The sequence below is a fragment of the Priapulus caudatus genome, unplaced genomic scaffold (assembly GCF_000485595.1).
Source record: "Priapulus caudatus unplaced genomic scaffold, Priapulus_caudatus-5.0.1 Scaffold219, whole genome shotgun sequence".
NCBI classification, from domain to species: domain Eukaryota; kingdom Metazoa; phylum Priapulida; class Priapulimorpha; order Priapulimorphida; family Priapulidae; genus Priapulus; species Priapulus caudatus.
In genome coordinates, this window is record NW_014577280.1 from 200,965 (window position 1) to 216,997 (window position 16,033).

General features: G+C 44.3%; 1 protein-coding gene across 3 annotated transcripts in view; it reads left to right on the plus strand.

Annotated features, from left to right (window-relative positions):
• Positions 1 to 7,660, plus strand: part of LOC106807510 (Kv channel-interacting protein 1-like) — a 29,960-nt gene extending 22,300 nt beyond the window's left edge. For 2 of the 3 annotated variants that reach the window (XM_014809852.1, XM_014809854.1), the window contains exons 6-7: positions 4,714 to 4,776; positions 6,873 to 7,660. In XM_014809852.1, coding sequence (XP_014665338.1) covers positions 4,714 to 4,776; positions 6,873 to 6,920 — 111 coding nt within the window. In that variant the 3' untranslated portion in view covers positions 6,921 to 7,660. The remainder of the gene's footprint in view (positions 1 to 4,713; positions 4,777 to 6,872) is intronic. The other variant, XM_014809853.1, reaches the window with a different exon arrangement.
• Positions 7,661 to 16,033: the final 8,373 nt, after the last annotated feature.

Consider the following 16,033-nt stretch of genomic DNA (forward strand, 5'->3'; position numbering starts at 1 on the left):
GACAAGTCTTTGAGTACCTTTCACTTTCTGATAAGTGGGAATTAGCACCTTGTTGGGTGGCATTAGGGGCCCCTTGTATTGTATTGTATTGTTGGGGGCCTCTTTTGGTACACCTGGGAAGTACAAATCTTTATTTGTTTTCTTTTCTTTTCACCCTTTTCCCAACTTTGTGGTGCCCCCTTTGGCCCTGGTGCCCTAAGCACGTGCTTAGTCTGCTTAATGGTTAATCCGGCACTGATCGTCATGAGTCGTCGCGCGCGTGCGTGCGTGCATACGGCGCGTGCGTGTGCTGTTCGACCGGTCAGCTTCGTTGCCAGGCGGAAATTCCGCCGTTTATTTGCGCCGAGATGTAGAAGTCTGTCTGCACCGTACGCGCGCTCTAGGCCGCTGTACATCGTCTGCTATCGTGCTGCCACGTATTGATCCGTCTATCCAGCGTTCGCGTACGGGATTCGGATCTCTCTCTCTCTCTCTCTCTCTCTCTCCCCTCTCCCTCTCCCTCTCTCTCCCTCTCCCTCCTTCTCTCTCGCTCTCGCTCTCGCGCTCCAATCGGCTGCCTAGCTTACGTGCGCGCGCGCCCGCGACATTTTGCCTTATCGTGAAAGTAGCGCATTAGTGATATATTTGCGGTCGTATGCTACAGCTAGCCTCACTCAACTACGTCTTTTCCGATTTACTACTTCGTACTTCTCGCCAGTTACACGCAAACTACGCGTACCACCGGTTTGGTACTATACACACAACTATAGCTAGCTGCGCTCAACCACGTCTAGCACCGTCTTGCTACTATACTAGTAAGCGTAGTTACTAGTCCGTCTTTATACAGATATTTACGCCGTCCATGTTTAGATTCGCTGACCTGCGGGCTACCTACCCACTGGATAAATAACGCAACTATAAGCGAGCACTTCGCAGCGATTTCATCTGACTAAACTTCAGCGACAGTTGAGCGCGTTTGACGGACTCTCGCTGCGATGGGCGACATGACGAGCGTGTAATCAGAGTTAATAGTGCCGCTGATAATAACGGTAGCAGAAACCGAACCGAGTCGGACTAAGTGCCCCCAGAGCGGACACCGTACGCTAACTCCCCGCTGCTATACTGTGGCGCACGCGCTATAGCAGATATTGCTCTCCGCGTTCAGGGATCATCTCCCGCATCCCTGTAACTAGATACAGCAGTGTAGCCAGTTTTAGAAGGACTGCCGGTCCCCGTGCGCTGTGATTGATGACCCCGGCGTAAGCTTAAGCGATCGCGGCTGAGAACGATACGTCATTAGTCTCCAGCCCGCAAATACGTGGCGGAGTTTTTTTTATTTCGTTGGCGTTAATACGACGGCAAAATGGTAATGAGATTAGAGCGATGTCAGTGGCAAAGTGGGCGGTGAGAGAGCGGCGAGGATGCGCATGTAACAGTTTATACGACAAGTTCGTTTCCGAGTTGAGCGCAGGAGGAAGCCAATTGTTACGTACATCACTCGGCTGTAGCGCGGACTGACGAGATAATGAGATTCCCGAATTAATGAAGTTATCAGCTTTCATCTACAAATACGCGATATCGATTCGTGGGCCGACGTATCTCGGGCGCAAACTCCTTTACAACTTGTTACGGTCCCTTTGTGAAGCCAATTTGTCATCACGAGTGAACTCACACTGTTTGCCTGCTAACACGCCGACGACCGCCAGACCCGAGAGCAGCTCTATACGGATGAAATAAAAGGATGATTAATCACAAAACAGTGAGAAACGCTCACGCACGCGCAAAGTTGACGGCTCTTTAGATAACCGGGTCTACGCATCTATATCTCGCTTCATCTACTCCCGAGTTGGGTTAAAACACGCTGGTAGTCCACGAAGAACCGGCGACTGCTCTCACACGAATCCTACAACATTTTCAGTTTAGCGCATTCTCGGTTTTTTTATCATTTGTACATATTTTTTAGAACAGCGCTGACGCGCCCGATAACACCGCTGAGGGGCATTAAACTAAACGGGTCGCTGCATGCGTTCGTTATCGATACGACTTCACTACGGTGCAGTTTTCCGCACGGCTGCTGACATAGCTCAGCGTCGCCCTGTCACGTACATCACGCCAAGGCTCGACTTAATAATACACGAATATTCTAAACGGCCAAAGTTTTGCATATCGACTTCTCGTGTTCATTAGATATTGTTATCTTTGGCTGCGCGCCTTCCAACATCCGTACTTGTAATGTGGCTATTATACTATCGTCATCGTAATTGTGGTACGCGTCGGGTGAAGTCACACCCAGTGCTAAACGTCTGTCATGTACAACACATAAAGAACGCAAGACGGAGATGTACGTATTTAAAGCAAGTACATATTTAATGAACAGAACTTAACTAACGTATAATCCCACAAACGGGACAGAAACGCGTACATATGCTTGCGCGGTTTCTGAACATAACTTACGATTGCAATATACGGTATGCGGTCGCAGAGACGGTGTACAAAGTGTCTTGAACGGATAAGTAGAGAGATTGCCGGAAAGCTGCCCCGCACAGCCGTGCGGGCCGTTTTATATGCGCGTTCTCTATTGTCTTTCTCCTGGCCAATAGACCTTATCCTGCGCGCTAACTGGCTGTCACATAATGGGACTGCCCAGTCAGTGGTCAGCGTTTAAACAAAGCCTCCTTCTCCAGCTATCTCCATATAACACATATTTATAGCACTAGCTTTATCCCTGACTTTCATAATTATTTATGAACTAATTTCTCTGTATTACATACTCGACGTTGTATTGATTAAAAGAGGCGCCGGAACGTAATTGCTGAATAGGACTGTTTTAGACCGGCAAATAGACCGTCATTTTTCACGTATTAACTTTATCACCGCGGACATTTTAAAGTCGCCAATGTTGCGTACTGCGTGCGGTGTTCGACCGTCCGCTACGCTCTGCCGTATTTTCAGCCTTTACGCGCGACATACACGGCAGCTCGGACGAGTAATAAGAAAAACTACTATTACTACTACTACTACACACTGCCGCTGACGCTTAATACGAGCGAACGCTTGATTGGCGAACTCCCGACAATGAACGGCCGTCTGACGGTCTGTCTGCAGATGACGGATATATTAACTTGGAGCCGCGTCCATGGCGCGCCGCAGCGTTATGTTACAGTAACTTACATGCAGTGTGATTGGTGTTTCTGAGCGGAAGATAATGAAGTCAGCACAGTTCAGTCAGAGCTTTATACGCGCGCAGTGCAGCTGTTCACACCTCCTACGTTATGCATGCGAGAGGGTGCGCGCGCGCGCGCGCGCGTGTGTGTGTGTGTGTGTGTATGTGTGTGTGTGGGGGGGCGTACGTGCGTGTACTGCGTGTGTGTTTATGTTTCTACATACATGCAATTATTTACCCGATGATCGATAAGTGAAGTGTATTTTGCTGACAAGAGTCGATAACTCGTTCAATAGATGCGCATTAGCTTCTCCCCGTGCCAGCGAAACCTCTCCATCATGTCCGCGGCCATCGCACTGCGCGAGAGCGAGGCTGCATCATTGACATGCGATTGCCTCAATACGTTTTTCTGTCCGCTACAGATTTAGTAACGCTTATAGCACAGGCACTTGGACCGTTTCAATAATAAAATGATGGTTAATAAATACAACTTGTCAGTACTACTACTAGCCCTACCAGTACCAGTACCAGTAATAGTCTTAATGTTTGATTTGACCTAATAACTTCACTTCAACACCGTCCAATACACCGCTGCAACACATAGCACGCACGCCCTTGTGCACGCATGCACAAATACACAATAATACAGTGATAATAAGTTAATTATGATGATAATTATGATGATATTATGATAATATTTATCATAATGATAATTATGATAATAATGATGATATGATTAATCATTAATGATTATTATAATCAATTATAATCATTTCAATGATTATTATAATCAATCATTAATTATTATTATCATTAATAATTATGATATTAATGATAATAATAATGATAATATTTAATTATGATAATATTTATTATGATAAGAATATTATAAATATGATAATAATTATGATGATAATTATTATCACTGTGTATTTGTGCATGCACAAGGGCGTGCGCGCTATGTGTTGCAGCAGTGTATTGGACGGTGTTGAAGGGAAGTTATTAGGTCAAATCAAACATTAGGACTATTACTGGTACTGGTACTGGTAGGTCCTGACAAGTTGTATTTATTAACCATCATTTTATTATTGAAACGGTCCAAGTGCATGTGGCTTACAGAGTACACAGCGCATATACGCAGTTCGTTTGCCGCGCGCCAACAAATAGTTATCAGCTAATGACAATCTTTAACGATCCCAATATGCTTGCTTGAAACCTGCTAGAGTTTTAGAATATATTTAATAAAACTGTTATGGATTCACGAGAATTCTAAAGTTTCTCCGAGCACTTAGCACAAAACGTATAGTTCACGGAAACGATGAATAACCGAAAGATAATGCCTTAAACTGATCTTATTATCGAAGTAGATAAAACGCAGCTTAAAATATTGATAAACATACATTTTCTTAATTTATAATTTAAATAATTTATCTTCTTTAAACATTAATTTTGTACTATTCCTAACTGCCTATTGGACAAATCATAATTGAGTAAAGACGGTGTACGTTAATATTATAGTATTTATTCTGCCCCGATCAGTGGCTAATAAGTGTACAACGTGTGCTTTTCAGAAGATGGATCTGAACAAAGATGGCGTCATAACGCTAGATGAATTCATGGAATGTTGTCTAAAGGTATGTGTCTGTTTCGCCGGGCCGTAGCCGTATTGATTAACAGACGACACTGCACGACTGCACTGTACACGAAGCTTGCTCATCATCCGAAGACACGCGATCGGTTTTCTACGCGACGTATCGAATGTAACCGTTAAGTCGTGTTTATCGACAAGGCATGAAATCGGGCTTCACGCTACAACCCCCCCCCCCTGCCACCACGCAGCTGTCAGCTACTTCTCCTATTCCATCTAAGGAGCATCGATACATTAAGGATCAAAAGGCGCAACAGCTAACTGCGGCGCCCAGACGTTTTTCTTCGATTCAAATACGCCCCCCATCGGAATTCGTCAAAGCTGCACTGTGAGCGGTTACGACCCGTGAAATCTTTCACTACGACGCCAAGCGTCTTGTTAGTACGAAGCCAGTCGCGTGGAAAATTGAAATGCTTTCATCACCCGGCATTCTCTCGCAAACCATTGGCGCGAATAATCGGCAACGAATTCTGAGCAGGAACTCGCGGCGGCTGTGTCGGTTAAATATGGGAGAGGATGTGTCAAATTGATTGTTCAACTGAACAGTCAATTTAATCATTCAAACGTTCAATTGATCGATTAATTGTTCAATTGAACAGTCAATTTAATCATTCAAATGTTCAATTGATCGATTGATTGTTCAATTGATCGATTGATTGTTCAATTGATCGATTGATTGTTCAATTAAACAGTCGTTTAATCATTTAAACGTTTAATTGAGCAATCAAATAACGAATTGCCAAATTAAATCGCCGAATTGACGATTTGATGAATTGACGAATTGACACATCAAAGGCACGAATACTGAATAGGCGTATTGAATCATGGAATGGAGCAATTGCCGAGGCTCGTCTATCGAGCAATTGCCGAGGCTCGTCTATCGAGCAATTGCCGAGGCTCGTCTATCGAGCAATTGCCGAGGCTCGTCAATCGAGCAATTACCGAGGCTCGTCTATCGTCAAATCAAACGTATACCTACTGCACATGCGCACAGAGGCATGACGGAAGGCGCGGTAGCGCGTACGTTGCTAGGAACGCAATCGGACGGCGTTTCCCAGCTAAGTGCGTGTACCCGCGTGTACGTGCGTGTACCCGCGTGTACGTGCGTGTACCCGCGTGTACGTGCGTGTACCTGCATGTAAGCGTGCGTGGTAACCACGCGTGTACGAGGCTGTGAGCCCGCGTGCAACCACGTACAAAAAACAGCACAGTACAACGACACAGAGGTACACGCACGTACCGCACGTAAACGCAGATACAACCACGTACACGCGGTACACGCCACGTACACCCCCCCCCCCGTCGCGGTGCACGCAACGTACACGCGATACACGCACGGTAAGCGCAGGTACACGCAGATAACAACGCAACGTAACACGTCGGTGGTACAACGGAGATACACGCACAGCACCACGGCGGGTACACGCACGTGCACGCGGGTACACGCACGTACACGCGGGTACACGCACGTACACGCGGGTACACGCACTTAGCTGGGAAACGCCGGCCGATTGCGTTCCTAGCAACGTACGCGCTACCGCGCCTTTCGTCATGCCTCTGTGCGCATGTGCAGTAGGTATACGTTTGATTTGGCGATAGACGAGCCTCGGCAATTGCTCCATTCCATGATTCAATACGCCTATTCAGTATTCGTGCTATTGATTTGTCAATTCGTCAAATCGTCAATTCGGCGATTCAATTTGGCAATTCGTTATTTAATTGCTCAATTGAACGTTTGAATGATTACACGACTGTTCAATTAAACAATCAATCGATCAATTGAACGTTTGAATGGTTAAATTGACTGTTCAATTGAACAATCAATCGGTCAATTGAACGTTTGAATGATTAAATTGACTGTTCAATTGAACGTTTGAATGATTAAATGACTGCTCAATTGAACAATCAATCGATCAATTGAACGTTTGAATGATTAAATGACTGCTCAATTGAACAATCAATCGATCAATTGAACGTTTGAATTTTGACACATTTGACAGTTAAAACCGTCACTATTCGCGAGAACGCCCTATGGCGGTAACCGTATCTCATCTAACCGTATGGACACTTTTTTCTCAACAGGATGATGCGATTATTAGGGGCTTGGCTGTACTAGACACCGTGTTGTGATGTCCTCAGCAGACGGTTCGCGCAGCGCCATCTGTGGGATAAAACGACGAAATAAGCCTTCCTGTTCATCGATCGGATGTCTGCCTGATTGTCGACAGTGCACTCGGCTGCCACAGTTGGTAGACATCGGCACGACTCTGGATATTACGGACATGAGAGCTTAAATATGAAGACTGCAACAGTAGAATGTGTGCGATACGCAATTCGCGTGCACCGCGCAGACGACAGTCTTCGTCTCTCTCGCGGTATCACGCGGAGGCGGTCACGTGTCAGGAGCATCGTATTTCACGTGATTAGTCGACTTTCCGCTGAAGAACATGAATATACTCACAATGAAATACATGCCCGAGTGACACGTACGCGTCATCCGCCGAAATGTGAAATGACGTCACTGTCGTGCGCGCTGTTCGCGTGCACGCTCTACCCCCAGTGCGTATGACGTCATAGAGACAGTCGTTTCGGTCGAACCGCGCATGCGTGCGAACGCCGGATATTCGAGAAGCGGCGAGCGACGGCGGAAGGACGCATCTGGAGGTGTGCCGAACATGTGCCGCACGGCAGGAGAAACGAAACATCGACGGACCGGCTAAAGACGCAGAAGCCACGAGGAGGGCGGACGGATGGCGGATTTACGGATGGAAGGTCTTCGGTGTGTGTGAAGCCCCATCACGCCTCCTCGCGCGCACTGTCGCGGCGGTCGCGGCGGTCGCGGCGGTCGCGGTTTGCGTGTAATACGCGTGTGTGTATAAGTATTACGAACGAGGGTGAACAGATGGCTGGTTGCACTGATCACCCGGAATTAGCACCTGGGCTAGGTAATGCTAACCCTGGTGGGAATCGACAAAAATAAGTTCGATTAAAAAACCCAACCCCGGCGAAGTTCGACGTTGTTTTTGAGAGTCTCAAACTGATCTCCTTTGCTCACGCCATTATATGTATGATTGTGCAACACCTAAACGTGGGCAACAGAATAGTATTGCACTGTACGTTCGTAGCTCCCCCTCTCTCTTGGAAGCACTTGCACCTTTCAATTCACAAATTTCCGCCACCAGGTGACAACGTGTTATTAGTTATGTAGTACGACCTGCTATAGTCACGCAGAGGCGAAGTGAACACGTTCACGCGTCTTTTTTTCATTCGAAATGTATTTATATACTAATAGAAAAGTAATAGACTATATACTGTATAAAGTATTAACTTTCGCCTCTATGCGTTTGGCGAAGGATTTTTTCGCTGTACAGATGTTTCTAAAGATTTGTATTCACGGATTGTCGGCATATTGCGTATAATGTATACAGGCATATCAGTGTCACACGGTGAGTAAGCAATGTCGTAAGGTGTCGCATCTTGCTGGAGTATTCAGGGTAACGGCCAACTGAGTCACAGTTTAAACCATTAGGTCTCTCACCAACACTCGCCGCATAGTTTGCTACCATTCGCTACTCATGTAGAGTAGGGGTCTTTGTCTGCACTCTCACACACATCAATATTGGATAGGGCACGCATACATAATAACATCACTCATATACGGCTAACAAGAGTATGAGCGCATTTTCGGACGCGAGTCAAATCTCGTTTCTCGGTTAATTCCAGTTGCTGCCATTCTCGGACTAGCTGTGCACTTGCAGTTAACAACTGATCTACTTTAACTTTTGCGATGATCTGCCTTTTAGGTCACGGTTAGCGGACGTTTAGCGCCAGTCCCGTGAGATGTTTCATCCGTTTATATCTTTCGTTCCAATACGTAAACGGGTACTATCCATGCACGGTTACGGCCTAACCTCCACTCCACCTGAATTTGGAATGTTTGCACTTATAGCGTCGGCTTTCGCCACAATACTTAATTATCATCTCGAGATTGTTTCGCGTTTAATTAGCAGACCTAGGAGTAGTTTGCGTATGCGGCAAACGAGGAAGGAACGGGCGGAATCGCGTGCGTTTTACATTCGTATGGACTCGTCGTGAGTTAACGGCATCAGAGGTCACGCGGGACATACTGGGTATAAAGCGACTTGACGTCACTCTATATGGTATAATTCTAGAGCGACTGTTAGAGGAGTTGACAGCCGAGGGGTTGCGTCCATTGCTATACGTAAAGTACATGCGTTTGAGAATTTAAACACGTACGTGTTATTACGTATATAACTATAGGTGCCAATTCAACACGAATACACGTACGCGCGCACACACACGCGCACACACATACGCGCACACACGTTCGCACATACGGACGCACCCACGCGCGCACACACGCACGCACACACGCACGCACGCACGCCCACACACTAGTGTGCGCTCGCATACACATACGCGGACACAAACGCATGCACGCACGCACGCACACATCATCGCTCCTACGGATAGGGACAAATAAACTGTTACGCATATCTGCGTTGCAGTCATGTATACCATGTCGCAGCGTGAAGCCTGGCCTGTACACGGGGGCAGGGCCAATCACCTGTTACACCGTGTACTATTCCATGTACGAAGTAGCGCGCACTAGTATACGTGGTTACAAAATCTCTCGTCTACACATTAGGTGTTCTATGCTATTCGTATCTTTTTCGAAATTTGGATGTCGTGCGATTTTTTTCTTTTCTTTTCTTTGTAAAAACACGCGACAATTGTAACAAAGTTGCTCTACTAGCATATACGTGTGCATAGATCGTCACTGACGTCACTTCCTCTTTTCGCTCTTCTTTAAATATTATTATACTCTATCGGATACAAAACCGCGATTATGGAATGTACAGTACTTATTCAACTCGTCTGTTGAAAGTCGTCTCACTGAAGACATTAGTGCTATTGATGATCATGTGGTGCCAACACAGTCAGTATTTACTAGATGTTTATGTGACTGATTATGTTTCACAATATCATACGACGTAAGCTGTATGCCCGCGTACGTATTGTGACTCCTACATAAGAATATCTGTAAAATAGAGCTTTTTCTTTGTAGGTTTCGGAGTAACATTCAGATAGTTAACTGCGCTCGTGAACGTTCAGATAAAAAAAAGCACATGCACCCTACTACTTACCGAGCCACTCGCGACGTGCTTTTTATGTGCGTACAGAGACAACACCAGGTATGCTCCCATCAGAACCTCCCCCCCCCCCTACCTCCGGAGCGGAAACACAACTCATTTCGCTACCTATCTCTGTAGGGATTTGTACCCACGGCCGTTTCTTGTTCCGGTAATCATCAGATTATCTCGGGTTCATCTTCTAGTCTAACGGTGCAGTACTGTTTACGTAATGGCATTTGTCATTCGCGGTGTGCTGTGTGAGCATGCCATGATCTAAAGGAGAAAGGCGCTTCACATCTTACTAAAAATTTTCTTGTCATGGCAAGCATGCAGTCGATCGGAGATAATTTCGGCTTCAGTCTGAGCACGAGGACGTTTCTATTATCTTGAATTAAATACAATTTAGCTGCGGGGCGCGCGAATGGGTTGAGGCGAGTAGGGAAGTTAAAATGCGACTCCGGTTCAATAGGTTTTCGCAAATTGCAGTAATTGTACTCCGGGATCGACTCTCAGACGCAATTAGTGGCAATTAGAACGTATCGCCGTAGTTTGAACTTAATCGCAGCCCTTCTTGCCACGACTCGGCCGCATTTGTAAAATGTTTCGAATGCCATGGCGATGCATTTGATCTTGAGTTTGGCAGGCACGACAGACATTTACCCGTGGTTGGCCAGGACAGCGTAAAATCGCATGCTGGAATGCAACAAGCAATCGGGGCCCCGTTGTGAAAAACGTCGTAAGTATAGGTATGACACGCACCATAAATCTAAAATGTCGCGAGTTTTGAAGTGAAGTGTCGCGCAAAAGTTATGACATTTCAGACCTGTGATAGTCATTACTATTTACGATGTTTCTGACAACGGGGCCCAGCTTACTATAGGCGCACCAGGTACAAACAGCGCGGCTAGTCGAAGACAATGCGAAAAAAATCCGTGATAGTTCGGCAAAGTTTGGACGAGAAAGGCAAAAATGTACAATCGCAGTTCACTCTTGATCTCTGACGACAATTGCCACCCTTGCCGTCCTGCCTTTCTCGTTCCAATGCGATAACACGATGTATGGCTCAACAGATTGTTGAAAGCCACCGATATGCTACAACATTTACTGTTCTCTGTCATTGCCGTGGGGCCAGGCGTGGGGCAGTATCTCATTGAGTAACATTTGCCGTGCACACTAAGTGTTAATATAGTTTCGTTACGACATCTTCGGTTTTAGGTCGTGCCGGTTGTCACAGTGTACGCGCGCGCGCGTGCGTGCGGTCGCGTTGTGTGTGTGTGTGTGTGTGTGTGGCGGATGTGTGTGTGGTGGTGCGCTGTGTGTGGGTGTGTGTGTGTGTGGGTTGTGTGTGTTGTCGTGGATCGTGTGGTGTGTGGCTGGCACCGAGCTTTCAGCATCAGCTGTGGCATTTCGCGCAGTAAACCGTGACGCTGTTCTCCAGAGCCATCCTTGTTGGACCGTACAGGCGAAGCCAAAGTTACATTCATATGTATGACGAGGGTAATGTCATTATTCCTCTCGAAAATACGTTATTACGAAGCATGAATTACACATATATAGTGTTTAAGTCGTTCGTTTTGTTTTAAAACGACATTTACTATTGAATCAGCACTAAACAAGAGCTGTCGGCATTTTATATATAATTATGATCAATAATGTATAAACTGTGTATGCCAATAATATTGTCTATATATAATATAACGCCTATTAAAACAATGTTTGTTTTACCTTTGCCATACATGACAGCTGATGGGAGGACTTTTTTCATCACTGTTCCACATTTTATTATAGTGTCCGAATCTACCGTGAAGCGTAGAATTATACGGATATGTAGGCTTCTTTAACAAATATACGGTTTAAACATTAAAATAGTTATCACAATAAACATTTACTAGAAATTAATTAACACAAGTATGTGGTATCTCCATTTAGATACTTGATGAACACCCGGTATGAAATCAAGTCGTATGTCCTGCTAGAGTGTGGGATGCATCGTCAATGCGTTAGTAGTCCAGCGGATAAGCACAAGGATTGTGTACGTTTGGTTAGAATTGTGAAACTTTGCACACGCGTACTACATGAGGTCCTGAAGAATTTCTGATAATCATAGTGCCAATTTAACAGCGCCATTTAGTGGCGTGTAGCGCCCCCTGGATTGTTAACGGGTATTGCGTTATAACACTCTTAGGGTTTGGGCTATAATTTCAATAATACTCATCCAATTTATTCAAGAAAAAGCTTAAATGATTCGTAGATAGCTATACTAATATTCTAGAAGCAATTTATTGAATGTAGCAAAGTTGAAACAATAAAATGGTTAAAAAAATTATGAAAACTATCATATTAAATTACCGATATGTCAAAGATCATCGTCACTGCAGTCTTGTTAACATAGTGTATTTGCCTACTAAATAAGGAACATTTTTACATGTAGCATGCTCACGCAGAATAGAGAAATTTTGATATATCAGGTGGCGCTGTTCAATTGGCACTATATCAGAAAATCTTCAGGACCTCTTCAGGATATTGATGTTATATTTCGTATTACGCGTGTGCATTCTAACCACAATTCTAACCACAAGTGCCCAATATATTAGACTGTAGTATGTGCACATTCCTTTGTGCTTATCGGCTGGACTATATAAGAAGTGGAACAAGTAAAATGTAATAAAATAAGTACAGCAGATGTCAGGCACGATAGTAACCATGGCACCTCACTTCAGAAATAGGAAGCAGACCTTGCATGTAAGGTCCCCGCTGTATATACCAGTCATTATATAACCTGAATACGTTACTGTTTTAGCGCATGCGCAATATCTCACCAGGAGAGTTAGATTTTGCGATTGAAATGCATTTAGTATGGTCAGGGAATATCTCAGCAGAGGTTTCTGTAATAAATTCTTATCAGCAGACATGTGCTTATAATTAGGAGAGCGCCCTAGCCTGTAGGGTGCAAAACTCCTACTTCAACCCCGCCCGCCCTTCCATTGTCTCCCTTGTCGCACGCTCAACCTCTTCCTTATTTCAACGCCCCTCAGCCATCTTCCCTGCTGCCATCCTTCAGTCTCCCACCTCTCTCTCCCTCAGCCAACTATATTACGTATTTGTCTTTAGGCTGTGCTTGCATGCCTGAAACGGTGCTTGCGCATGCGCAATATCCCCCCCCAAAGAATAATATATTGCAAATGTTATGAATTTAAAATGAAGAGGGGTTATCCCAGCATAGACTTTTATGATAAAATTTTATCAGTAGACCTCACTTCAGAAATAGGAAGCAGAACTTGCATGTTATGTTCCCGCTGCATATACCAGTCACTACATAACATGGCTATCCTACTGTTTCAGTCACGCGCAATATCTCAACAGAGGAGTTAGATTTTGTGATGAAAATGCATTTAGTATGGTCAGGGGGTATCTCAGCATCGATAAATTCCTATCAGTGGACCTGTGTTTATAATGAGGAGAGCGCCCTATTCTCTAGGGTGCAAAACTGCTACTTCATCCTCGCCCGCCAGCGAAATTTTTTTTCCCACTTCAGTTCCGGACCCACCATAGATAGTGTTTTCTAATAAATGGTTCTTATATATAGGGTTGGATTATAGTTATTGTTAGGGTGCGGGTACGTGTTAGGGTTAGGGTTAAGGTTAAGGTTAGGGATAGGAGGTATTCGTTGTTGCTTCGAGGAAGTCGAGTGAATGGAGTGCGCTGATTGGCTGTGGTCCGGAACTCAAGTGGGAAAAAAAATTTGCCGCCCGCCCTTCTCTTGGCCTCCCTTGTCCCACGCTCAGCATCTTTCTTCTTCCACCGCCTCTCAGCTATTTTCCCTACCGCATTCCTTTTGTCTCCCACCCCTCTCTCCCTTAGCCAGCTATATTACGTAATTTTATTTAGGCCGTACTGCACGTCTGAAACGGTGCTCGCGCATGCGCAATGTCTCCCGAAAATAATAATAGGCAAACATTATAAATTTAAAATGAAAAGGGGTTATCCTAACATAGATTCATACGATAAAATTTCATCAGTAGACCTCACTTCAGAAATCGGAGGCAGACCTTTCATGTAAGGTCCCCGCTGCATATACCATTAAGTACATAACATGGCTACCTTACTGTTTTAGCGCACGCGCAATTTCTCACCAGAGGAGTTAGATTTTGTGATGAAAATGCATTTAGTATGGTCAGGTGATATCTCAACATAGGTTTCTGTGTTAAATTCTTATCAGTAGACCTGTGTTTATAGTTAGGAGAGCGTCCTAGCCTGTAGGGTGAAAACTCCTACTTTATCCCCACCCGCCCTTCCCGTTGTCTCCATTGTCGCAAGCTCAGCGTCCTTCTCCTTCCATCGCCCCTCCACTTTCTGCCACCTTCCCTGCTACTTCCCCTCAGTTTCCCACCCCTCTCTCCCTCAGCAAGCTATAATTACGTACTTGTCCGTTAGCCGTATTGCACGTCTAAAACTGTGCTCGCGCATGCGCAATATCTCCAGAGAAGAATAATATATTGCAAACATTATAAATTTAAATTGACGAGGAGTTATCCTAGCATAGATTTTTATGATAAAACTTTATCAGTAGACCTCACTTCAGAAAAAGGACGCATACCTTGCATGTAAGGTTCCCGCTGCATATACCAGTCACTAGATAACATGGCTACGTTGCTGTTTTAGCACATGCGCAATATCTCACCAGAGGAGCTTTATTTTGTGATGAAAATGAATTTAGTTAGGTCAGGGGATCTCAGCTACGATTTGTCTAATAAATTCTTATCGTTAGACCTGAATATGACGGTGGGTCCGAAGTGAAATGTTGCAAAATGCATTGCTATTGTCAAAAGTGTATTCTCCTTTATATTGGCTCTTGTTTCGAGCTGTACTGCATATTCAGCTGTACTTCACATCCCCCAATTGCATAATCATTGCAAATGGGGCATCATTGTAAAGGGAAATGAACAGGCTTTCAAATGATATTAAATGCAATGATAATAATGCAGGTACAAGAAAGATATCATCGATCAAACCTGAATTTCCGAACTTTTTTAGGAGTATACATGAAAAGTATCCAAAATCAAAAAAAAAATTTGCAGTTTATGGGTTAAGAGACACAGGGTCAAGACGGTATTCGTAGTGTCTTTCATTTCAAATACAGTGTAAACAAAAGTCTATTACTTTAGATACAGTGTAGTAGCCCTCATTTGCACCCTCTTCCAATTTCCATAAAATTTCATTTCCAATTGGGATCAGTATATTTTCTTTGGGTTTATAAGACGTCTTCCAGTCGCCTTAAGAGGAAAACGTTTAATTTCTCATTTATATGTCGCATTATAACCATAAATTCAATGCTGTGATATGTTTATTTTGATGAGTCCTCGTTGTAAGTTACAATGAGCCTAAATTTGTTCACGACCTCTCACTACGCTTTGCAAATAAGTGCTACTACCTTTAAAAAAAAAGAGAATTCCAGTCCTTTTTTTATCTCAGACTTCAGTATCTATAAAAATAAACATGTTTCACTCAGTGAATGGTTGTAAATATCAGTACATGTGAAAACTGTTAAGTTTAAATTTAGTTTTGAGATAAATTTAAGAGATACATCAAGATATCATAGTTGAAGCTACCATACTTTAACACGTTAAATTCTGAATATACTGCTTGCGCCCCCTCCTTCCTCAAAATGGATCGAAGCTTCTGAAGGAATACAATCAACGATATACACGAAGAAGTAAAAAATCATTATTTGAAATGGAAAGTTTTGAAAATTCCTCTACCTCTAGTGATCAGATGACCTAGTTTGTGACATGTAAGCGATACAAACAATAGTTGATACTTGCAATTAAAATGCGCGAAATTGAACCTTTTAGAGATCAAAAATACAAAAAGTTTCTACCGTTGGAATACCGCTCCCCAGCTCCTCCTTCGGCCGCTTCGCTCCCTCCCAGGCTCTTAAACCACGTCTGGCCCCCACTTTTTAAAATGGATTTGCGTCCCTGCACATATCTGGAACATACGATATCCGCGTGTACGTGTGTATGTACGTGTGCATGTGAGCGTGTGTGTGTCTGCGCTTTTGCGTGTGCGTGTTTGTGTGTGTGTGTT